Consider the following 23,673-nt stretch of genomic DNA (forward strand, 5'->3'; position numbering starts at 1 on the left):
CACACTGCGGCCTTGGGTGAGAGGTGGTGCAGGAGCCCTACCAGAGAGCTCACACTGCGGCCTTGGGTGAGAGGTGGTGCAGGAGGCCTACCAGAGAGTTCACACTGCGGCCTTGGGTGAGAGGTGGTGCAGGAGCCCTACCAGAGAGCTCACACTGCGGCCTTGGGTGAGAGGTGGTGCAGGAGGCCTACCAGAGAGCTCACACTGCGGCCTTGGGTGAGCTGTGGTGCAGGAGGCCTACCAGAGAGTTCACACTGCGGCCTTGGGTGAGAGGTGGTGCAGGAGCCCTACCAGAGAGCTCACACTGCGGCCTTGGGTGAGAGGTGGTGCAGGAGGCCTACCAGAGAGCTCACACTGCGGCCTTGGGTGAGAGGTGGTGCAGGAGCCCTACCAGAGAGTTCACGCTGCGGCCTTGGGTGAGAGGTGGTGCAGGAGCCCTACCAGAGAGCTCACGCTGCGGCCTTGGGTGAGAGGTGGTGCAGGAGCCCTACCAGAGAGTTCACGCTGCGGCCTTGGGTGAGAGGTGGTGCAGGAGGCCTACCAGAGAGTTCACACTGCGGCCTTGGGTGAGAGGTGGTGCAGGACCCTACCAGAGAGCTCACACTGCGGCCTTGGGTGAGAGGTGGTGCAGGACCCTACCAGAGAGCTCACACTGCGGCCTTGGGTGAGAGGTGGTGCAGGAGCCCTACCAGAGAGTTCACACTGCGGCCTTGGGTGAGAGGTGGTGCAGGAGCCCTACCAGAGAGCTCACACTGCGGCCTTGGGTGAGAGGTGGTGCAGGAGGCCTACCAGAGAGCTCACGCTGCGGCCTTGGGTGAGAGGTGGGATATGTTTGACTTTCTTTGGTGTGACTGTGTAGTCTTCAGGTGTGTTTACTGCAAGCACATTGCACGATAAAATCAAAACAGCCATTTTCACTGGAAGGAAAAGCAGACCGTTTCTGACATGTTTATGTGCAGGGCACTGGCAATGCAAAGCCTCCCAGCGGCACGGAACTAAGCCATCTCACTCTCTCTGCTCCATGTCCAGGAGGGCGTCGAAGTGCGAGTGGCCAGGATCTTCAATACCTTTGGGCCGCGCATGCACATGAATGACGGGCGGGTCGTCAGCAACTTCATCCTGCAGGCGCTCCAGGGGGAGCCGCTCACGGTAGGTGCCGGCCTCAAGTGATGAGTGCGTGCTGGTTCAGGGGTCACGTTCCTGAAGCTGCTACTTGGGGTATCTGTATGCCCCTGCACCCCTAGTGGCTGGGAGGGGAGGCGGGTGCATAGGATCCGGGGGAGGGATGACCAGTGTGACTTGGGTCACCTTGCTTTCGAAGCCTGCCGAGAACATAGAGCATGGGCCGCGGGCGTGGTCCACACTGCCCAGGCCTCGGGGTCTGTCTGCTGTGCCGGCCTGCCTGCAAAGACCTTCCCGATGCTTGCTTATCCCACTGGCTACAGCCAGGGTTGTGTCTGTGCTCAGGGACCGCTCAGGTGGCCAAGAAATGGACATTTGTCTGGTTGATTTCGGCACTTTTCTCTGACCAGCTTTCCACCCGGGAAGCTTCGAGCCTGGGGCCACCTGGTGGGTTGGGGTCAGTAGTCCGGGTGTGTGGCAAGGAGGAGGCCCCTCTGCTCAGTGCCCTCAGGCACCCCCTCAGCCTGCTAGGCCAGGGGTGTGCTACCCCAGCGTGAAAAGCAAAGAAATGGAGGCAGAAGGCAGGGAGAGGCCTGGGAAAGGCAGGAGGAGAGAGAAGCAGGAAGAGGAGAGCGAGGGAACTGAGGATTAGGCAAACCCGGAGAAAACTGCCTGAACTTAACCCTGTGAGAGCTCAGTGCCTGGTGGGACTCAGATAGTTCTGCAGGGCAGTTTGCTTGTCAGCTGAGTGTGTTCCTGGGGGAATATGGCTGTATGGACATATGAATCCATCTGTCCATACATCTGTCTTCCTTTCTCTGGCTGTCTTCTAATGGAGTCAGTTACTGTGTCTGTTCTTTGATCTTTACCTGTTAACTCATTAGTGCTCACAACAGATCCCTGGGGTGCAGGCGGCTTACTGTGCCTGGTTTCCAGATGGGGAAACAGCAGCACGGAGATTAGATAAGGTGCCCAAGCTTAGGTGGCCAAATGTTGGGGGCTGTGTTTGAACCCAGAGCCTCCGCTCTTGATCACCGTTCTTAGATGTGTTTGCTGTACTGCCACCAATTTAGAACCAAAAGCTTTGCCAAATTAGAACCAAAAAATGATGTGGCTTTTTCAGGTGAGTTTTGTTTGACACATTGTAGGGAAGAGGTGAATTCAGACCCCAGCCGAGGTTTGGATGCCCCAGCCTGCCGCCCCCCTCCACGCTCAGTACACACCAGCTCTGTCTGTGCCTTGGTGTCTGAGGACAGGCACACTGACCACACACACTCAGTTTTCTCTCCCTCACACCATGTTGGATCCACCGCACATCCTAGTGGCCTTGCCCTAAGTGGATCCAGGTGCCTTCTCACCTCTTCTCCCACTGACCTGGTCCATGCCTCCGCCCGCTCCCACTTTATTGCTGTGGCCTTTAATCACTCTCGACCCAGCAGCCAGAGGGAGCCTCAAAAGAGAAGTCGGGAGCTCTAGCCTGTGTGCCAGCGAGAGCTGGACGCGGGTGCTGCCCAGGACTGCAGGACACCTCCTGTCAGGCGGAGGGGTCCCCGGGGGGCTTTCAGAACATGCTTGTTTCCTGTCACAATATTAACATCAGAGACCACTGGCCAGCGCTCAGGTGCTTGGAGCATCGTCCTGTGCACCAAAGGGTTGCAGGTTCAGTTCTCCGTCAGGGCACATACCTGGGTTGTGGGTTAGATCCCCGGTAGGGACCAGTGGGAGGCAACCGGTCGATGTTTCTCTTTCCCTCCTTCCCTCTTTTCCTCCCTTCTTCTGTCTCTAAAAATCATTAAAAACATATCCTTGGGTGAAGATTACAAAAAAAAAAAAAAAAAAGATCACTGATAACAGATCACTGGAACATCCTAATATATAAAAACCCTGGATCCGTCACATCCCAACGACCGGAGGCTCGACCAACCTGAAGTCAGTCCTGCAGTGAGAGGGATGTCTGCTGTGGGATCGGGCCTAAACCTGCAGTCAGACATCTCCCGAGGGGTTCCAGATTGGAGAGGGTGCAGGCTGGGTTGGGGGACACCCACTGCTGTGCCCCTCCCCCCCCCAGTGCATGAATTTCATGCACTGGGCCTCTAGTATAATAATAAAGAAAAGTTTGTTACAGACACAGTGAGCCAATGCTGTTGGGATGTGCAGGGTGCCACACACCTACAGTATGTAAAGGCGCAGGACAGTGGAGCGCAATCCGAGCAGGCATGCCTGTCTGCAGTCCCTGTGGGCACAGTGAAACGGCCATGCCTGTCTGCAGTCCCTGTGGGCACAGTGAAACGCCCATGCCTGCCTGCAGTCCCTGTGGGCACAGTGGAACGGCCATGCCTGTCTGCAGTCCCTGTGGGCACAGTGGAACGCCCATGCCTGCCTGCAGTCCCTGTGGGCACAGTGGAACGCCCATGCCTGCCTGCAGTACCTGTGGGCACAGAGAAACGCCCATGCCTGCCTGCAGTCCCTGTGGGCACAGTGGAACGCCCATGCCTGTCTGCAGTACCTGTGGGCACAGTGGAACGCCCATGCCTGCCTGCAGTCCCTGTGGGCACAGTGGAACGCCCATGCCTGTCTGCAGGCCCTGTGGGCACAGTGGAACGCCCATGCCTGCCTGCAGTCCCTGTGGGCACAGTGGAACGGCCATGCCTGCCTGCAGTCCGTGTGGGCACAGTGAAACGCCCATGCCTGCCTGCAGTCCCTGTGGGCACAGTGAAATGCCCATGCCTGCCTTCAGTCCCTGTGGGCACAGTGAAACGCCCATGCCTGTCTGCAGTCCCTGTGGGCACAGTGGAACGCCCATGCCTGCCTGCAGTCCCTGTGGGCACAGTGGAACGCCCATGCCTGCCTGCAGTACCTGTGGGCACAGTGGAACGCCCATGCCTGCCTGCAGTCCCTGTGGGCACAGTGGAACGGCCATGCCTGCCTGCAGTCCCTGTGGGCACAGTGGAACGGCCATGCCTGCCTGCAGTCCCTGTGGGCACAGTGAAACGCCCATGCCTGCCTGCAGTCCCTGTGGGCACAGTGAAACGCCCACGCCTGCCTGCAGTCCCTGTGGGCACAGTGGAACGCCCACGCCTGCCTGCAGTCCCTGTGGGCACAGTGGAACGCCCATGCCTGCCTGCAGTCCCTGTGGGCACAGTGAAACGCCCATGCCTGCCTGCAGTCCCTGTGGGCACAGTGAAACGCCCATGCCTGCCTGCAGTCCCTGTGGGCACAGTGGAACGCCCATGCCTGCCTGCAGTCCCTGTGGGCACAGTGAAACGGCCATGCCTGCCTGCAGTCCCTGTGGGCACAGTGGAACGCCCATGCCTGCCTGCAGTCCCTGTGGGCACAGTGGAACGGCCATGCCTGCCTGCAGTCCCTGTGGGCACAGTGGAACGGCCATGCCTGTCTGCAGTCCCTGTGGGCACAGTGGAACGGCCATGCCTGCCTGCAGTCCCTGTGGGCACAGTGAAACGCCCATGCCTGCCTGCAGTCCCTGTGGGCACAGTGAAACGCCCATGCCTGCCTGCAGTCCCTGTGGGCACAGTGAAACGGCCATGCCTGTCTACAGTACCTGTGGGCACAGTGAAACGCCCATGCCTGTCTGCAGTCCCTGTGGGCACAGTGAAACCGCCATGAAATGCCCATGCCTGCCTGCAGTCCCTGTGGGCACAGTGGAACGGCCATGCCTGTCTGCAGTCCCTGTGGGCACAGTGAAACGCCCATGCCTGCCTGCAGTCCCTGTGGGCACAGTGGAACGGCCATGCCTGTCTGCAGTCCCTGTGGGCACAGTGGAACGGCCATGCCTGTCTGCAGTCCCTGTGGGCACAGTGGAACGGCCATGCCTGCCTGCAGTCCCTGTGGGCACAGAGAAACGGCCATGAAATGCCCATGCCTGCCTGCAGTCCCTGTGGGCACAGAGAAACGCCCATGCCTGCCTGCAGTCCCTGTGGGCACAGTGGAACGGCCATGCCTGTCTGCAGTCCCTGTGGGCACAGAGAAACGGCCATGAAATGCCCATGCCTGCCTGCAGTCCCTGTGGGCACAGAGGAACGCCCATGCCTGCCTGCAGTACCTGTGGGCACAGTGGAACGCCCATGCCTGTCTGCAGTCCCTGTGGGCACAGTGGAACGCCCATGCCTGTCTGCAGTCCCTGTGGGCACAGTGGAACGCCCATGCCTGCCTGCAGTCCCTGTGGGCACAGTGAAACGCCCATGCCTGCCTGCAGTCCCTGTGGGCACAGTGAAACAGCCATGAAATGCCCATGCCTGCCTGCAGTACCTGTGGGCACAGTGGAACGGCCATGCCTGCCTGCAGTCCCTGTGGGCACAGTGAAACGCCCATGCCTGCCTGCAGTCCCTGTGGGCACAGAGAAACGCCCATGCCTGCCTGCAGTCCCTGTGGGCACAGTGGAACGGCCATGCCTGCCTGCAGTCCCTGTGGGCACAGAGAAACGCCCATGCCTGTCTGCTTGTTGCCAAGTTGTGTGAGTCACACACGGGAGCTGCTTATTGAGTTCATTAAGCTTATCTTGAAGAGACTTTAGTGCGCAGTTCAGTTAAAACATGGAAACACGCAAATGCCGTCAGAGCAGGGTTGCTTCTGCTGTGCCGCCGGCTGTGTTTGTTCAGGTTGCAGGTGAGGAAAGAGCTTCCCTGCGGTGGTTTCCCAGGACAGCCCACGTGGGGCAGATGTAGGGTTTGAACCTGGGTCTCTGTCATTTTAACACCCTTGCTTTTTCCAAAGGAAATTATGGGGAAGCCATACTTCTAAGACCAGTCCAAAGTTAGCATTTTATTTACTCCTCGTATGGGTAGCGTGGGATTGTAAGTGACTCCTAACTTGGGCCCTTCGTCCATGCACCGATGAGAGGCTCTTAGGCACTGGAGGCCCAGCGTGGGGTGGTGCCGTGCTCCCCGCGCTCTCCCGCGGGTGCTCCCCCTGGCCTGTGCGCAGCGGCCTGCCTCTCCGTCTGGGAGCCCTGAGTGACCAGGCTCTGTGACCTGCACACGGTGCTTAGTTCCCGGGCCTTGTTGTTTTGCACACATTCGCTGAGCACTTCGCTGTGCTGGGCTGTAGTAGGGCAAAGGTGAGTCGGCCCCGATTCCTGGCCCAGGGAGCTCTCAGCCGGGGAAATAGGTATGAATCGGTTAGCGGAAGACGGTCCCAGAAAGAGCAGAGCAGTGAATCCTCTCCTGGGAATGAGCCAGACGAGGTGTCCCAAGGAAGTGGCGCCCGAGCTGGTCCCTGAGGTGAGGAGCACTGCCAGGTGGAAAACGGGTACGAGGCGGAGACATGGAAGCATCCAGTGGACAGGAATGGAGCGTGAGGCCCCCTCCCTCCCGCCTCCTGGCTCTACCCAGAGTCGCCTGGGTCGTTCTCAGCCTTGGCCACGCATTGGGATGACCTAGGGAACTAGTTGTAAACACACCTACGCTGGGTCCCGGCAGAGGCTCTGTGGCCTGGCCTGACCGAGCCCAGCTTCCCGACGGGCAGCCCGGTGGAGGACCAGGTGGGCGGCCCGAGTGCTGTGTGTGTGCAAGTTTCTCATCTGCTGGCTCCTGTCCCAGAACCTGACATACTGCCTGGCACGTCACGGGCCTGATGACGGGGGACTCCTTCCGGTGATGTCTTCTGAGGAAGAGCTTCATGCGTGTGAATACACACATGCACGCGTGGTTCTGCCCCCTGCTCACCGCTGGGCACCGTGTTGAAGCACCCACACGAGGCCTAACTGTCTCTTTCCTCCTAGGTGTACGGATCTGGGTCACAGACCAGGGCCTTCCAGTACGTCAGGTAAGACAGCCGGGCCTGCTGGGAGCCGCTGGGCCTGGCGGGGGCGCAGCGGGGCTGGTGCAGGCCCGGTGGGCAGTGTGTGTTAGAAGCAGCCTTCCTCACGGCGCCCCAGTCCCGTGGGAAGCGCAAAGTGCATCTTGCTTCTGACTTAGGACTCCGGTGCTAGCCCTTTACTGCCACCTAGTGTCTCGTAGGTGAACTTGCCCAGCTTGAGGGCAGTTGAGTTTAGTTCAGGCTAACTTAAGATTCGGCTTTGATCATCCAGCAAACCCACAGGTCCGAGAAGCTGACACACTTTAAACGTGGCATCTGGGTGGACGAGATTGTCCTCACCCAGGCAGAGGTGAGAAGTGTCTTGCTGCTGCAGTGTTGTTGCCTGAAATACAGTTGAGCACTTGGTCCGCAGTCTCGCGGTGATTTTCGTTGCCCTCTTGGTGTGGGGATTTTGTTGTTCCGTTCCGTCGGTGACTGATTTAAAATGCAGTTTTGGTTCTGAGAGAAGAGTCACCATGTAAACAATTCCATAGACCCAGACCCGCTCCCAGGTGGCAGTTACTGGGAATCCCCTGTAAATCCGTGGTATCCTAAATTGTAAGATTCAAGGCATTTTCACTTTCCAGTGCAAATACCCTGGAATGCCTCTCAGCCGGCAAGTGCTATTCCTGATGTCTTGAGGCCATCCCAGTTTGCTGTAGCGGTGACTAGGTGGCAGTGGGGTGCAGGTCTGGCAGCCCCCCGCCCTGCCCTCAGCCAGAGTGGTCACATAGACTTGTCTGATTATGTGGCTCCAGGGTAGAGTGATATTTCTGTACCGCGACCAGATTAACACATTGCAGACGGATCACGAGATTCTCGCTTCATATTACACAGTGTTTTACAAAGTGTCATACTTTAAAAAGATATTAGCTTGTAAGAACATGTAATAAATAACTTCAAAATGCAATGGGTATTTAATTTTAAAGCGTGCCTTTAACATTTATGTAAAAACGTTTTTGTACTCGTTCAGTAGGAACTTATCTGGCCACTGGGTAAAGCTAGCAATAAAACTGCTGGTCTGCAATGTGTTCGTTGGACTTCGTGTATTGAGTACCATCCTTCTGTAATAGTGTGTTCACCCCTCCGGAGGGATCCAGCAGGCTCCATGACACTGACTTTCCTGAAGCCCCTCCTCAGCGTTCCCCACGCTCCTCCAGCTGTGACACCTTGTGAGCGCTAGTGAGAAATACAGGGTAAAAGGGAAGTCCTTTAGAACCTAAACTTCTTACTACTCTCATTATTTCAAAGGCAAGAGATACAAAATCATTGAACATAGCCTCAGATACTTGCTAGGGATTAAAATGTTTTACGAATTTAGTGATGCACGTGTCGCGTACCATCCAGCTTGGGACATGCTGCCTGGCCTGGCCTGATGGGCACGGCTCACACACGTGGTCGTCAACTCAGACGCCAGCGAACAATTTGCGGACGGGTCTTGGAATTTTCACTGGAAATGTGACTGACAGCCCTTTCCCAGAGCCCTTCCTTCATAACACTGCATCGCACTTACGTCCCTCCGCTGGCCATCTCTGCATCTCATGTCCGGAGAGGCCGAGGTGATGAGGCCTCGTGACTTCCCCACGGCAGAGGCTTTCCTGGCTTCCTCTGTCAGTGACTCAGGGCTCCGCGGAGAGAGCTCCCTTACCGGAGTTGTGCGATTTTGAAAAAGCTGTTTCTGACTTAGCAACAGAATCTTTTTGCTGCACACTTAGAAGTGCACAGTGTCTGGGTCTGCAGTTACTGTGCTAGCCCAGCCGTCCTGGACGTCACGGCCGCCGCGGAGCAGCACTCGGGGTCCAGAGGGCGGGACAGGCACCGACACCCTGCAGAAGGGGTTTGACGCCTGCGCGGTCAGGCCGCATCCTCATCCGCACAGCAAAGGCTTGCTCTAGAGCAGCGGTTCTCAACCTGCCGCGACCCACAGGTTGAGAACCGCTGCTGTAGAGCCTAAGACCATTGGAAAACACAGATATTTACATTACGATTCATTAACAGCAAAATTACAGTTAGGAAGTAGCAACGGAAATAATTTTGTGGTTGGGGGTCACCACCACATGAGGAACTGTATTAAAGGGTCGCGGCATTAGGAAGGTTGAGAACCACTGCTCTAGAGTTTTTTAGAGTTGCTTTGTCAAAATGACACTTTTACAGAGCTGAGCTTCAGGTTAAATGAGAGTGATCCACGCAATTTTGTATTTAAAATTTGTCAGTTATTATTAACATAAAAGATGTATGACCCGCCCTCCACTCCCCCAGTGAGCTGGATTGCAGAACAGTCATCTTCCAGCTTAATAAGGCCCCTCGCTCCCCAGGTGCAGTATTAAAACAGCTGGGGACTGCTGAATGGCAGCTTGAACAAACGTATGACCTGCGGGATGTGTGCCAGAAGAGAATGTGCTGTGAGCACAGCACTGCCAGAGTGGCGCCGTGACTTGGTCCGTTTCTGGAAAAGAGAGATTATCCCAGGTCAGCTGTTGGCATCAGTGCTTGAAGCTGTGAGAACAGAACGGACTTCAGGCGTCTTCATACAAAATACCCTTTTGCTGTAAACAAAAACCCAGAAAATTGTTTACTAAATACCCCACCAAAAAAAGTGTTTTCAATGAAAGGAAAGCAAAAGCAGGTTTTCTTTAGAAGTTGGCCATAGTAACCTTTCCTTTCTGGTGATGATGGAGGAAGAGGAGGAGGAGGGAGAGTTTCAAATAGACCGCGTTTGGATCACCAGAACTTCAGAGTCGTCTGAGACAGCGTCGCCAACCTTTCGGACCTCACGGACCACCGGTGGGCAACCGCTGGCGTCAGGAGGAGCGCTGAAGAAACAGGCGGTGTAGAGCAGCGAGGTGTCATTTTTACAAAGTAACTTCTTTGTTGGTAGCAGAGCCACACTTTAAAACTTCTGAAAATAAGAAACAATCCTTGGTAAGCGAAAATCTGCTTACTTATCTTCCTCTTCGTGGCCAGCGGATCACGAGTTATTTGAAACATCCAGACACCTCTGTTTCAGAGAGGTGTGTGGGGTGGGGTGGGGTGAGCCGACGGTTCCGGGAGGCGGGAGCAGCGTCCGTGTGTCCACGCTCAGTGTCTGCTTTCCCTGTGCTCTGCCAGGTGGGAATTGCACACGGAGGGCTTTCATTCCAGTGGCTCTTACTGTTTTCAACCCCTCCTTGCCCACGGGCCAGCCACCTGGGTTCACTGTCCCAGGCACTTTGAGCAGAAACTTGTATCAACCGCATTGTTTCTGGGCATGTGCCTGCTGTAATTTATTTTTATTTTGTGATAGTGTAAGGGTTTCAGAAATTGATAGAAGTAGAGCCCTCAGCCCCATCACTCAGCTTCCTCCTGGTCCGTGTCTGTACCCTCCCAGGCGAGCAGCGTAGGCGTCCTGTCCTTTCACCCCGTGCTCTCGTGCTCGCCACACCCCACGTGCAGGATTGCAGTTTGACATCCACTCTTCCATTTGGGTTTGGCGTCCTTCCGGGAGGTGGCCGTCCTGATGCTCCGCGCCCGTGTGCTCAGCACAGGCGCCTGAGCGGCCTCCCTTCTCTCCTAGCGACCTGGTGAACGGCCTGGTGGTCCTCATGAACAGCAACGTCAGCAGCCCCGTCAACCTGGTGAGTACCCCCCCCCCCCCCCCCCCCCCCGTCTCAGAGCTGCTTATTGCTTGCTGGATCCTAGAGATAAAAACCCACAAAGTAAGACAGTAGAGAGGACACAGAAGCAGCTTGTCTGCAAGACCCGGAAGCGCGGTGTGATGAGACGGCCAGCTGCGTCGCCTGCACTGGGCGGAGCATTTGGGCCTGGCCGACGGGCATGTCCTGGGCGTCCTCTCGCCAGCGTTGAACATCAGGCGCTCGGTGAGGCCTGACCAAGTCAGGTTTGAGAGGCGAAGGTGGCGGGAGTTTCCGGGGGCCGGTGTTTCAGCCGCACAGACCACCTGTGGCTTCTCCTTGGTCACTTCCTGAGTCTTCACCTCCGTGCTGGGGGTTGAAAGGTCATTGTCCCGGCCCTGAACACATTTAGTGCCGGTGGGCTTGCTTCTCCAAAAGGAATTGGTTCTGTCTGTGGCCAGTTCTGGCCGACAGAGTTTTTCCTTATATTTAGGACTAAGATCTCGTTCCCTGGATGCCCGTCTACTAGCCTGCCTCCTCGGCGTGCGGGGCCTCTCGGAGCTGGTCTGCTGCCTCGCGGTGTGGGAGCCTTCTAGGGTTGAAGGGCAAGGTCGCACCCCGTCTCTCCTCTCCAGCTCTTCCAGGCCGCGTTCCTGTCAGCTGGCTCCTTTGACCCTTCGGTCGCTGTCTGCTGAACGGGTTTTCCGTCTCGTTCCCATGAAGGTGTCCCGTGTAGACTGTCCCGCACTCAGGGTGGCCTGCTTCTGCTGATGGCCCTGACGGGAGGGCCCTGAGTTCTCCAGGGAGCACTGACGCTGCTCAGCTTGACCAGCCGCCTGGCCAAAGCCGGCTTCAGGGCTTCCGCCAAACCTCTCCTGCCTCCCGGGGTGAGGTAGAGCAGGGGCCGTGCCTGCTTGTTCGGAAGCCTTCCTTGCCCTTTTCCCCGTCGCCAGCCATCCTAAGCCTGTTCCATAGCTTCATTTTTCACTAAGTGGGAAGTGGGTTCTTACCAAACAGGAAAGATTGGGCCTGGAGAGGCCACTCCCTGTGGAGCTGTTGACCGTCTCATGGACACGGGTGGCCGCAGGCGCCAGGCAGGGTCTCTTTCATGCACGTTGGCAGGGACAGGCAGTTACGGAGAGAACAGGGTGTGAGAGCCTCAGTGCAATGCGGGTACTTCCCGACCTGACGCTTTGTGAAGGACGCGCGACCTGCCCGCTGTTCCTGCAGGCCCTTTACAGAGGGCCTGTCGTCAGTCCTCTCTCCCTCACAGTCTGGTTCGCTCTTTCTTCTTTTTGGGGACGTTTGTACAGCATATTTGGGGGCTCCCGTCTCTCGTAGAAACTCGTCTTCCTGAGTCTGAAGCACATCTGCCAACGGTCCTGATGGAGACAGGCTGCTTTCTGCCAGGCCCCGGCACTCGCCGCACTGCCCCCAGTTAGGCCCACGTCCCGCCCGCCGTGTACCTCCTCGCTGCGGGGTAGGGAGCGGTCCACCTTCACGGCTGACTCCCAGGAAAGAGGAGAGGGGCCGTTTCCGCGGTGTGTGATGGAAGGAAGAAAGGGAGACAACAGTTTCCCTTAAAGTCCCCCAAAGTCAGCTCACTCATAAACTGCACCCCATCCCTCCCCTGGCTGGCCGTGTGAGTCCTTTATTACTGACACTGCAGTTAGATAGGGAAGTCATCATGGTGATTCGGCCAGAAGGCGTGTTCACATTAGATACTCTTGACCTTGCCAGAGGGTGTCCCCATCCAGACGTTCCTCTGGAGGACAGGATGAAGTCACTCTGCCATGCGGAGTCGCCGTCATCAGGGTGGTTAGGTGCCCAGTGGAGAGGGGCAGGAGCCTGCGCACCTCCGGAGGCTCGGCTGGCCCACGGCACCTTTGAAGCCGTGCACGTGTGTGGGTGGTGGTGCCGGCCTCGGCCGATGCAGTCACACGTATAACCAGACCCCGTTTCTTCCTCAGGGGAACCCAGAAGAACACACCATCCTAGAGTTTGCTCAGTTAATTAAAGACCTTGTGGGTAAGTAGGGCACACACTTTCCTGTCAGTCAAGACACCCGGTCTGGAGATGTGTGATGGATAGAAGCTAATTGAGTTGGATAAAAAGCAGACCTTTATCAGGAGCACTTAATTGCTCTCTGCTTCTTCAAGAAATGGGAAGATGGAGACCACGGGGTGGGGAAGGAGGTGGGTTTTGTTCCCCTTTGTAATCGCAGGTGTACGTGAGCGGGAGTACAGCTTAGTGCCCAGTGGAGACCCGGTGATGTTAGCTCCCTCTGCACAGGTGACAGGGGTTTGATTTCAGACACCAAGAGGTGCTGGCCTAAAGTCCAAGTGGGCCACAGTGTAACCACCTGTTTCTGTGGGCAGCCGTGTGACACACCCCAGACCACACTGTATGAAGCAGCAACCGTATTATTTGCCCAAGGTTCTGCGAAGAGGCTGGCCCCTGAGCAGGTTTCTGGTGCAGGCCTGGCTGGGGCTCCCTGGTGTGGCTTCGTTCTGGTGGCCAGCAGGGTCTGGGTCCAGCAGGGATGCCGAGCAAGCCAGGCTCTCTGTCCTGCTCGCGGCCTCTCCAGCGGGGTTGCTGGACATCTTGGTGTTGCTCAGGTCTCGCTCTGCAGGCACGTAGTGCCCAGGTCTTCGGTAGGCATCAGCCGGAGCTGGCCCAGGGTCATTCACCCTGCACTCTGCGGTTAGTGAGTTAAAGACCCCCCTGGTTCTGGGCGAGGCCTCGTCCAGGGCATGGCCGGTGCTCAGTGGGGGCAGCAGGGTCATTGGCACCTGCACGCTGCATGTGGGCACCCTGCCATGTTAGCTGATGGTGGGTGGTCTGCCTGGGAGCTGGCAGTGTCGGGCTGGCCCTCAAGTTTCACTCAGGCCTGTTAGCAGCAGAGTAGCCTGCCCATCACCACGCTCTTGTGGGGACAGAAGCACAGTCCCGCAGGCGGCTGAAGGACTCCATGCGACGCGTCACCCAGCCTGTACTAGTCATTTGACATGCAGTGAAACTTCACATCCCTGGAGGTTTGTGATGCTCTCTTGCCTTTTCTTTTTTAAAACAACTCAGGTAGTGGAAGTGAAATTCAGTTTCTCTCCGAAGCCCAAGACGACCCGCAGAAAAGAAAACCAGATATCAAAAAAGCGAAGCTGATGCTCGGGTGGGAGCCTGTGGTAAGTGGGGACCATGCATCTCTCACAGATACGTGGGAGATACGAGGGAAAAAGGAAATGAGTAACTCAGAGATGTGATTTACAATTCAGGCTTACGTACCGTCTTTACAGGGAAAGAAGAGGGGGGATGTAGGCCTTTCAGGGGAGAGTAAATGACCTAAGTTGAATGAGCCCTTAGAAGAATAGATGGGAGATTAATGATAGTTTGTGACAAAGTTTATCTGCTGACAGCTTTAGTGTCCTCTCCTGTAATGCATCAGACCCCCTGATTATGAAACGCTTTGGGAAGGATTTTTGACAACTGAGTTCTTTCTGTGGAGGGTTTATCTTTAGGCGGATAAGGGAAGCTCAGAGGGAGCCTCCCCCCGCATTTCTGTTTTTCAAGTGCCTGCAGCTCAGAACCATCAGAGTGGCAGATCTGGGGGGGCATGTCCTGAACTCCTGCAGTTATGTTTTGGGGTGGCTTGTTCTGCTACCCGTCAGCAGTCTAGGGAACTCGGTGAGTAGAAGGCAAAATATTGAACCGTAAAGAGGTGGGAGAATATCTGCCCTGTCCTTATTCTTCCCTGTGATCCACAGTCTTAGTGATCTGCTGCGGCACAGAAACCTGCCTGGAATGAAACTATGATTATGCCCAGACTTAACAAGGCCTACTCTGTAACAGGACTACTGTACAGAACAAGGAACAGTGAGCACAGGCCTTCATATTTAGAAGGAATTTGTCGTTGGTCCCTTTCTGAGTAGAGCCTGTTTTAAGCAAAAGGCCTTGAATAAAGTTAGATGCACATTCGCTATATAGTAACTGTGGCTCATAACTTATGTGAAGTGTGTATACAGGGGTATTTTTATTTGTCTGGAGTTAATTATAATAATATAGCATTCTCGGGATAGAAGTCACCTACTGCTAGTTTCTCTTCCTGCTAGTAGTTTAATTCGTAAGAAAACTTTTGAGAGATCTTGTCCAAAGAAGCTTTAGTCAAATCCACCTTAATATTCCCATGTTTGTTTCTGACAGCTCTGATGAGATTGGCACACAGCAAACTGCCATATTTAAACTGCGATGATAAGTTTTGGCATGAAACCATTGCCACCAAGTTAACAGACATCTCCTCCTCCCCAGTTTCTGACCCCTGGGCTGTTCTCCCACTTCTCCCTTTGTTCTTTTAATGGGCAGCTGATTTGATGTCCATTTCCTGTTTGCTGTAGGCTGCTCCAGTGAAGATTGCTTTTTATAAGGTCCCTCTCAGATTCAGCCCCTTAGGTCCGTGGGGTGGAAGTACAGAGGGTCGGTGTCTGTGATCAGTTATGAGTGCTTCCAGAGCATCTTCCCTCCTGGTAGGGTGTGTGTGCACTCTTTTAAAAGCGATCTTTGTGACTGATTCCAACTGGAGTAGATGCCGAACGCAAGAAGTCCTTCAGATCTCTGGGGGTTTGGAGTTCATTCTTTTTATGTCAGCCTGGAGTATAATTTGTCAGAATTCCCAGGGCATTTAAAGGGCCCTTTGCAAAGATGGCTTCTCCCTTGTGACCCACACCCGTGCTGTGACCTCAAGTCGTCACTTCCTTCCTGTGAAGCCACCTTGTCTCTTGTTCAGTCGCCACCTTGTCTCTCATTCTCGCTTTCCCTTTAAACAGGTCCCGCTGGAAGAAGGTTTAAACAAAGCAATTCACTACTTCCGGAAAGAACTCGAGTACCAGGCAAATAATCAATACATTCCCAAGCCAAAGCCCGCAAGAATAAAAAAAGGACGGACGCGCCATAACTGAGAACCTCACTCTCGGGACGGAGACTCCCTGTTTCACACTGATGAGATGTACTTTTCTTTTTTCTTAAAGAGACTTAAACAGGTGTCATGAAGAACAAACTGGAATTTTATTCTGAAGCTTGCTTTAAAGAAATGGATGTGCCTAAAAACTCCCCTCAAAAACCTGCAAATTTTGCCTTGCACTTTTTAAAATCTGTCTTTTTATGTAAAATAGCATCTCTGCGTATTTTCAAGTTTTTTATCTTGCTGTGAGAGCAAACGTCACGACTGTCGTTGACAGTTTTTTTTACTGGTTTCTTTGTGAAGCTGAAAAGGAACATTAAATGGGTTTAAAATGCCGATTTTATTTATAAAAGTGGGACCTATAAATGAGACGTGATACTATGCATAAGGAAAAGAACAACCGAACAGTGCTGTCGGGGTGGCCCTGGCATTTATTCTTTGGTGGATCAAAGAATTCTGTCTGAGAGCTTTATGTTTATTTCAATTCAGAATTTTTCCAAGGTCCGGATTTGAGTTGCAAACTTGACTTTGAAATATTTCTGTCAGATATTTGAAATCACTACTGTGTTGTGCTGCGTATTTGGGGTGAGGTAGGGTGGGGGACAAAGTTTAAGGTATTGGTTAACAGTGGTTAAATATGCTATTTTAATAAAATATTGAAACTCACTTTTAACCCTTTGCACTCGCTTGCTTTTTTCTCGATTCCTTTATTCTACTCGGGATTTAATTTTTTAAATACCCCAGATTTTACAAAGCGTGGCAGTAGAATAAAAAACTGGAGTTTCTTTTCATACAAACTTACTTATTTGGATTTTTTTATATTTCAAATTATTGATACATTCAAAGAGTAATTTTAATCTCTATAATTTTTCCTGGTGTGATATTTTTTGAAACATTCACCCACATGAAGACCTGGTTTACATTCACATGTTTCGCAAATATAAATCGTCTCTCTTCTTCCTCCTTTGATTTTTCTGTAGGAACAAACAACACAATCTTTGTGTTTTTTGTTAGGGTGAGGTGTGATTATATGGAGCTTTCCATCTAAACGTTGCTCTAAGTTAGTGGATTAATAATCTACCCCTGGAAGTTAGTGTACCATCTCTGAATTCTCCAACAAGATCATGTACTAGTTTCCTAATAAATTTCACATGCGTTATCGGTTTTTCACTTTTTCTTTTTTGGCATCAGTTGAGACGGCATTTACATTTTACTTGTCCTTTCATGCTAATGAAAACAAGAAAAGATACTGGAAAAATAGACAAAAATCCCCCTTCCCGCTGCGGTGAAGCTACGTGTCGAGTGTGGCTCAACATACGAGCTGCTACCGATGCTAACCGTGTCGAGTCACACTCGACATCCGAGTGCAAAAGGTTAAAGGTTGGCTGGCTTTCTGCTTTCATTGTTGGATTGCTCAGAAAAATGTTGAAAAATTTAATTTTAAAAATTCTGTAAACATGTATGTTGGTATATATATAATTTGATGAGTGGATATTGAAAACTTTTATATGCCCCTGGGTTTGAGTTTGAGTATATTAACTGCTGTGTGGAGATATCTTTAGCTCTTACCAGGGTTAGGATCATAGTGTGTCCTTTTCTGGCAACAAGACCAGATGGAGAAATAGAAGGGCCTGTGAACTCATTGAGTGAAAACTTCAAGAGCTTTTCCTGTCCTAAAGTATTCTTTCAAGATTTAGTTTTTATTTTTGTATTCCTTTTAAAACAAATGGAAGAACAACGCCGTAAGTCAAAGCAACACATTCAGTAGGCTCTGCACGGGATGGACAAACTGGAACCAGCACTGAGGAGGTCAAAGGACCAAACATTTGGCCAGAATACCCTTTTCCATACCTAACCAGGATTTTGCCTGTCCTTCAAAATCACCTTGGAATAATTTTTTAGTTGGAGATGTTTTTCAATCAGAATCTGGTGCCAGGCCAAGGAAGGAAGTTTTGGTTTTATTTGTCATGCTCAATTTTCTGCAAGATTCTAGAACAAAAGTCGGTGCTAGATTGGATGTGGTGTGAGGGGGGAAAAGAGAGGACACAAGGATGGTTTCTTATTTTTTGTCATTCTTTTGGCCAGAACTAAGTGATGCTCTATTTATTGAATAGGGATGAACAGAAATGAGAAACTAGTTTGGAAGCTACTAATGGTGACCCATACATTGAAGACAGAGTGTAGACAGGGACGGAGGTGTGTGGGGCTAAACTGTGTGGTGCCGTTTGGGAGAGCCACAGGGTCCAGAATACTCCTACCTTGTTACTTGCTAATTCTAGGATACTCCCTTGAGTTTCATTCTTAAGACATTTTCCCCCCGTGATTTTTACAAAATTCAGGGAAAAAGGGGAGGAGAAGTGGTTATGTGTAATGTCACACTCAGGGAAGGGGTAATAAATCAGGGAAATAATGAAAACTTCAAATTAAGCATATGAACATCCCAGGGAGACAGGAAAGTGATATTGAGGGAGCCTAGATTTCAACTGCACTCTTGTGGATACTGAGTCTAGCCCATGGAACCCACGTACTCTGTACCATCGCTACTGCATGAGTCCTGGTAGAGTCTTAGTTATGTGTGAGCTTGACTTAGTTCTTAACCTAGAAGTTATGATGAGTCAAACACTGGTCTGGCCAGGAGAGTGAGTAGCAATTTGGTCTCATAAGAGAGCCAGGGAAATCTGGGTGGCCCTCAGTGATTTCCTGGGGTAAAGGAGCTGTGAGTTTCAGGGTTTCAATTTGCATATTACCTGGTAAAGTGATCTGTGTGCTTTGCCTAGACTTTGTCGGTGGTTGATTGCTACCTTTGACAGGGAATTGAAAAATGGCCTTGCCCCGAGCCTGCTACTACAGCTTCGAGGGGGTAGGATGCACATTGTTTCAAAGACCCCAGAATGGCTTGTTCCAATTATTGAGATTAACCCATCTGTTTTATCTGCTTTAAAAATCCTGTTTGTAGCTTAGTCACATTGGGGGACAAGGGTCATTTATATCTACAGCTGTGCTGTGGGAAGGAAAAGAGTAGCGATTTGTTTTATCAAAAATTAATTTTTTTCACCCTTTAGATAGGACAGTATTTAGGGGGCTAGCTCATTTCCCTTTCCCCAGGGGAGGGGAAAGGCTATAATATAACCCCAGTAGGTTAGATTGATTAACTAGTTTCTCCTGGGGCAGGCCTTGTTATTAAGAACAAAGTGCTCTAATGTAGTTCAAAACAGTTCCTTTTTCCTTCCTGATGCCAGAAGCAATGAGATTTTTCTCCGCTCTTCGCTATGAGAACCCAGTTGAACTCCTGGAGGTGAAACTCAAAACTTTGGGGTCCCCGTTTGGATGGCTCCCCCCGGATTTTTAAACTTGGATTTGTCCACACTAAGCCTTCAACAATTCGTCAATTATACTTCAGATTTTCTGACCCTGGCACTGATCACGTGGAGGTTGCTAATCAGTGAGTTGTGATTCTCTGTATTTGCCTGTCTGTCTTCCCAATTTGAGGGAAAGGAGTTTGCCTTTTGACCTCACTTCTTGGGTGTATCTAAGAAGAGTTACTGATTTTTTTGTTTGTTCTGCTTTTTAGCAGATATGACGGAGTGATGAGGTCCCAAGACCCTTACCTGTTGGTTAATGGGTTTGTTCAAGAACCTTAATGTTTTTTAAAACTCTGTTTAGTATATTTTGACTTTGGTGTTTCTGTAATTTTAAGTAAAATGAATGTGATGGTACAAAGACCCAGCGTGCAAATGTCAAATAACTGACTTCCATTTACCAATCACGGGAGGTCAGTTTTTAAAGAAACTAAAGTAAAAATGCAAAGAAGAGACTTCTATTTTCAAGAAGATGAAGCAGACATATTTTTGCTATTTTCCCCCACCAAGTACAGTGTAAAGTTCTGGCCATTAAATGTAAAACAAGCCTAAGGAGACTCTGAAAGTAGGTAGAAAAGGAAGACCATCTGGGGACCCAGGACCCAAGGAAGGATCTAGTGGTATTATAGACTGACCTTTGTTCCCCCCAAATTCACGTGTTGGACTCCTAATCCCTAAAATCTCAGGATGTAGTCATATTTGGAGGTAGGATATTTAAAGAGGTTATTAAGTTATAAGAAGAAATAAAAGGCATCCAAATTGGAAAGGAAGAAGTAAAACTCATTATTTGCAGATGACATGGTATTGTATATAGAGAACCCTAAAGATTCCACCAAAAAATAAAGAAAAAATTACCAGGACTGATAAATGAATTCAGTAAAGTAGCAGGATACAAAATAAATATAAAAAACATTGCATTTTTATGCACTATCCGAAAAGGAAACTAAGGAAACAATCCCATTTACAATTGCATAAACACACACACACACACACACACACACACACACACACCTAGAAATAAATTTGACCAAAATGGTAAAATACCTGTACTTGGAAAATTGTAAGACACCAAAGAAAGAAATTATAGAAGATACAACGAAGTTGAAGCATATACTATGCTAATGGATAGGAAGAATTAATATTGTTAAAATGTACACACTACCCAAAGCAATCTATAGATTCAATGCAGTTCCTATCAAAATACCAGACATATTTCACAGAACTAGAACAAATAATCCACAAAAATGTATGCTGTGGACTACAAAAGATCCTGAATAGCCTAGCCACAGCAATCTTGAGAAAGAAGAACAAAGTTGGAGGAATTATGTTACCTGATATCAAACTAATATATAAGGCCATAGTAATCAAAACAGCATGGTACTGGCATAAAAACATAGATCAATGGAACAGAAATAGAGAAAACTTGGACAGATACATGTAAAAAACCCCAAAAACCTAGACCACCTTCTGACACCATATGCAATAAACTTAAAATGGATTAAAGACTTAAATGTAAGACTGGAAACCATAAAATTAGGAGAAAACATAGGCAGTAAAATCTTTGACATTTCTTTTTAGTAATATTGTTTCTTATACAGTTCCTTAGGCAAGGGAAATGAGAACAAAATAAATGGGACTGTATTGAACTAAAAAGGTGTTGCACAGCAAAAGAAACCAACAAAGGGAAAAGACAATGTTCTAAATGGGGAAGATAATCGCTAATGACACATCTGATAAGGGGTTAATATCCAACATTTATAAAGAACTCATACAACTCAACAACAATCATATTTAAAAATGTACAGAGGACCTGAATAGACACATCTCCAAAGAAGATATACAGATGGCCAATAGACATTGAAGAGATGCTCAACATCACTAGTTATCAGAAATGCAAATTAAAACCACAATGAGATATCACCTCACACCTGTCAGAATGGCTATCATCAATAAAACAACGGCCCAGCCAGCATGGCTCAGTGGTTGAGCATCGACCTATGAGGTCACAGTTCGACTCCTGGTCAGGGCACATGCCCAGGTGGTGGGCTAGATCCACAGTGTGGGGCATGCAGGAGGTAGCTGCTCAATGATTCTCTCTCATTATTGATGTTTCTAGCTCTCTTCCTCTCTGAAATCAATAAGAATATATTTTTAAAATAAAGATAAAACAACAAACAAGTGTTGGCAAGGATGTGGAGAATAGGGAATCCTCTTGCACTGTTGGTGGGAATGAAGACTGGTGCAGCCACTGTGGAAAACAGTTGTGGAAATATCTCAAAAAATTAAAAATGGAACTGCCGCCCTAGCTGTTTGACTCAGTGGATAGAGTGTTAGCCTGCGGACTGAAGGGTCCCAGGTTCGATTCCGGTCAAGGCTACATGCCTGGGTTGCAGGCTTATCCCCAGTAAGGGGCATTCAGGAGGCAGCCAATCAGTGATTCTCATCATTGATGTTTCTCCCTCAATAAAGATACATTGTTTATAAAAAAATGGAACTGCCTTATGACAGTGATTCCATTTCTGTAAATATATCCAAAGAAATCCAAAACCCTAATTCAAAAGAAAATGTGCACCCCTATGTTCATTGAAACATTTATAATAGCCAAGATAAGGGAGCACCCCAAGTGTCCATCAGTAGGTGAATGGATAAAAAAAAATCAGTGGCACATATATACAATGGAATATTACTCAGCCCGAATAAAAAGTACGAAATCCTACCATGGGTATTATACTAAGTGAAGTAAGTCAGTCAGAGAAAGACTAATACCATATGACTTCACTTATATGTAGAATCTAAAGAACAATATAAGCAAGCAAACAAAACAGGAACAGTCATGGACACACAGAACGGACTGATGGTTAGCAGAGGGGAGAGGTATTGGAGGCTGGGTGAAAGAGGTGAAGGGATTGAGAAGTACAGATTTATAGTTACAAAGTAGTCATGGGATGAAAAGTACAGTATAGGAAATATAGTCGATAATATTGTAATAACTATGGTGCCAGTTGGGTACTACGAATATCGGGGAACCCATTGTGAAGTATATGATTAACTACTATGCTGTACACCTGAAACTAATACAAAATAGTATTGAATGTAAATTGTAATTGAAAAAAATGGAATGGGGAAAAAAAAAGAGGTTATTAAAGTTTAAAATGAGGTATTTAGAGTAGGTCCTAGTACAATCTGACTTAGAAGGAGGAAATTTAGACAACATTCATGTGGATGTGCAGAGCAAAGACCATGTAAGGACACAGCTGAAAGGTAGCCATCTTCAAGCCACAGAGAGAGGTCTCACCTACCGACACCTTGACCTTGGTCTTTTAGCCTCTGGAAATATGAGACAATAAGTTTCAGTTATTTAGGCAGCATAGCCTCTAGTATGTTGTTATGGCAGCTCTAGCAAACTCATACAAGTGGTGAGTTTTCTGGGTTTTCTTTTTGCTTCAGATATCCCAGACTTGGAGCTGGAGAAGCCAGCACCCAGAAATTCTAATGTGCACCAAAATAAAAAGCACTGTGGATGAATTAAACAACAGCGGAGAGGACAAAAGAAAGAATCCATAAACTTGAAGATAAAGCAACAGAAATTACCAGTTTAATCAACAGAGAGAACATAGACTGAAAAAGAAAATGAAAGCTTTAGAAATAGGTGGAACTATAGCAAAAATTAAAAAACATCTGTCATGTCATTGGAGTCCCAAGTGAGGAGAGAAATGTGAAGCTGAAAAAATATTATAAGAAAAGGGGCTGACAATTTTCTAAATTTGACAAAAACAACATAAACCAGATTCAAAAGGCTAAGTGAACACCAAGTAGGTAAACCCAAAGAAAACCATAACAAGGCACAGAATAGTCAGTCACACTGAAAACTAAAGCAAAGGGCAAAAAAATCTCTAAAGCAGCAAGAGGGAAATGAAACATTTCCTTTAGGGGCAAAGCAGTGAGAATGGCAACAAGCTTCTCATCAGAAACCATGGGGCCAGAACTTAGTGGCACATTTTTCAGACTGAAAGGAATTCTATATCCAGTGAAATATCCTTCTGGAATGGAGAGAAAATCAAGTCATTCTCCTACGGCTTGTGTGGCTCAGGACAGAGGAAAACAGCAGGCAGGCTGTCCTGGGAGCCACGGCACCCACAGGCTCCACTGCGGTTCGGGGCGATGACAAATGAGCCCATCACACTGGGGGCAGGAGCATGCCTTCTTTCAGACCGTCATGTGGGTGGGAGGGAGCGGCGAGGGCACCCACCAGAACAGGGACCACAGGGGTCCCCGGGAGGAGAACTTACTCTGCAGCAGTCCTGGTTTGGCAGAGCCTCCCACTGCCCACAGCAGCCCTGCACCCTAAGCCTCTCGCAAAAGGAAATGCAAGTGCTACCTGGAAGAATTAACTTCACACAGGCTTTAATTATTTCTTTTTTAAAAAATTCTTTATTGATTAAGGTGTCACATATTTGTCCTCATCCCTCCATTCCCATCCCCCACCCCTCCCCATGGATGCACCCACCCCCCTGTTGTCCTTAACCATTGGTTAGGCTCCTATGCATGCACACAGGTCCTTTGGTTGATCTCTCCCCCCTACTCCACCCTCCCCTACCCTCCCTCTGAGGCCCGACAGTCCGGTCGATACCTCCTTGTTTCTGGGTCTGTTCTTGTTCATCAGTCTATGTTGTTCATCATTTCCCCTAGATGAGTGAGATCATGTGTTATTAGAAATATACTTATAATAGTTATGCTGACAGGCAAATGAATCAGTCTGTAGTGAGTTTCTTTCTGGACCAACAGTTCTTTTGAGGCCCAATTTCAATGTCCACCA

General features: G+C 50.0%; 1 protein-coding gene across 7 annotated transcripts in view; it reads left to right on the forward strand.

Annotated features, from left to right (window-relative positions):
* The window catches only part of UXS1 (UDP-glucuronate decarboxylase 1), a 142,072-nt gene extending 126,238 nt beyond the window's left edge, over nt 1–15,834 (forward strand). For 6 of the 7 annotated variants that reach the window (XM_054728075.1, XM_008153419.3, XM_008153420.3 and 3 more), the window contains 6 exons: nt 1,030–1,149; nt 6,860–6,903; nt 10,490–10,550; nt 12,518–12,575; nt 13,626–13,729; nt 15,365–15,834. In XM_054728075.1, the coding sequence (XP_054584050.1) occupies nt 1,030–1,149; nt 6,860–6,903; nt 10,490–10,550; nt 12,518–12,575; nt 13,626–13,729; nt 15,365–15,496 (519 nt within the window). In that variant the 3' untranslated portion in view covers nt 15,497–15,834. The remainder of the gene's footprint in view (nt 1–1,029; nt 1,150–6,859; nt 6,904–10,489; nt 10,551–12,517; nt 12,576–13,625; nt 13,730–15,364) is intronic. The other variant, XM_054728073.1, reaches the window with a different exon arrangement.
* Nucleotides 15,835–23,673: the final 7,839 nt, after the last annotated feature.

Source organism: Eptesicus fuscus, chromosome 16 (genome assembly GCF_027574615.1).
Source record: "Eptesicus fuscus isolate TK198812 chromosome 16, DD_ASM_mEF_20220401, whole genome shotgun sequence".
Lineage (NCBI taxonomy): Eukaryota > Metazoa > Chordata > Mammalia > Chiroptera > Vespertilionidae > Eptesicus > Eptesicus fuscus.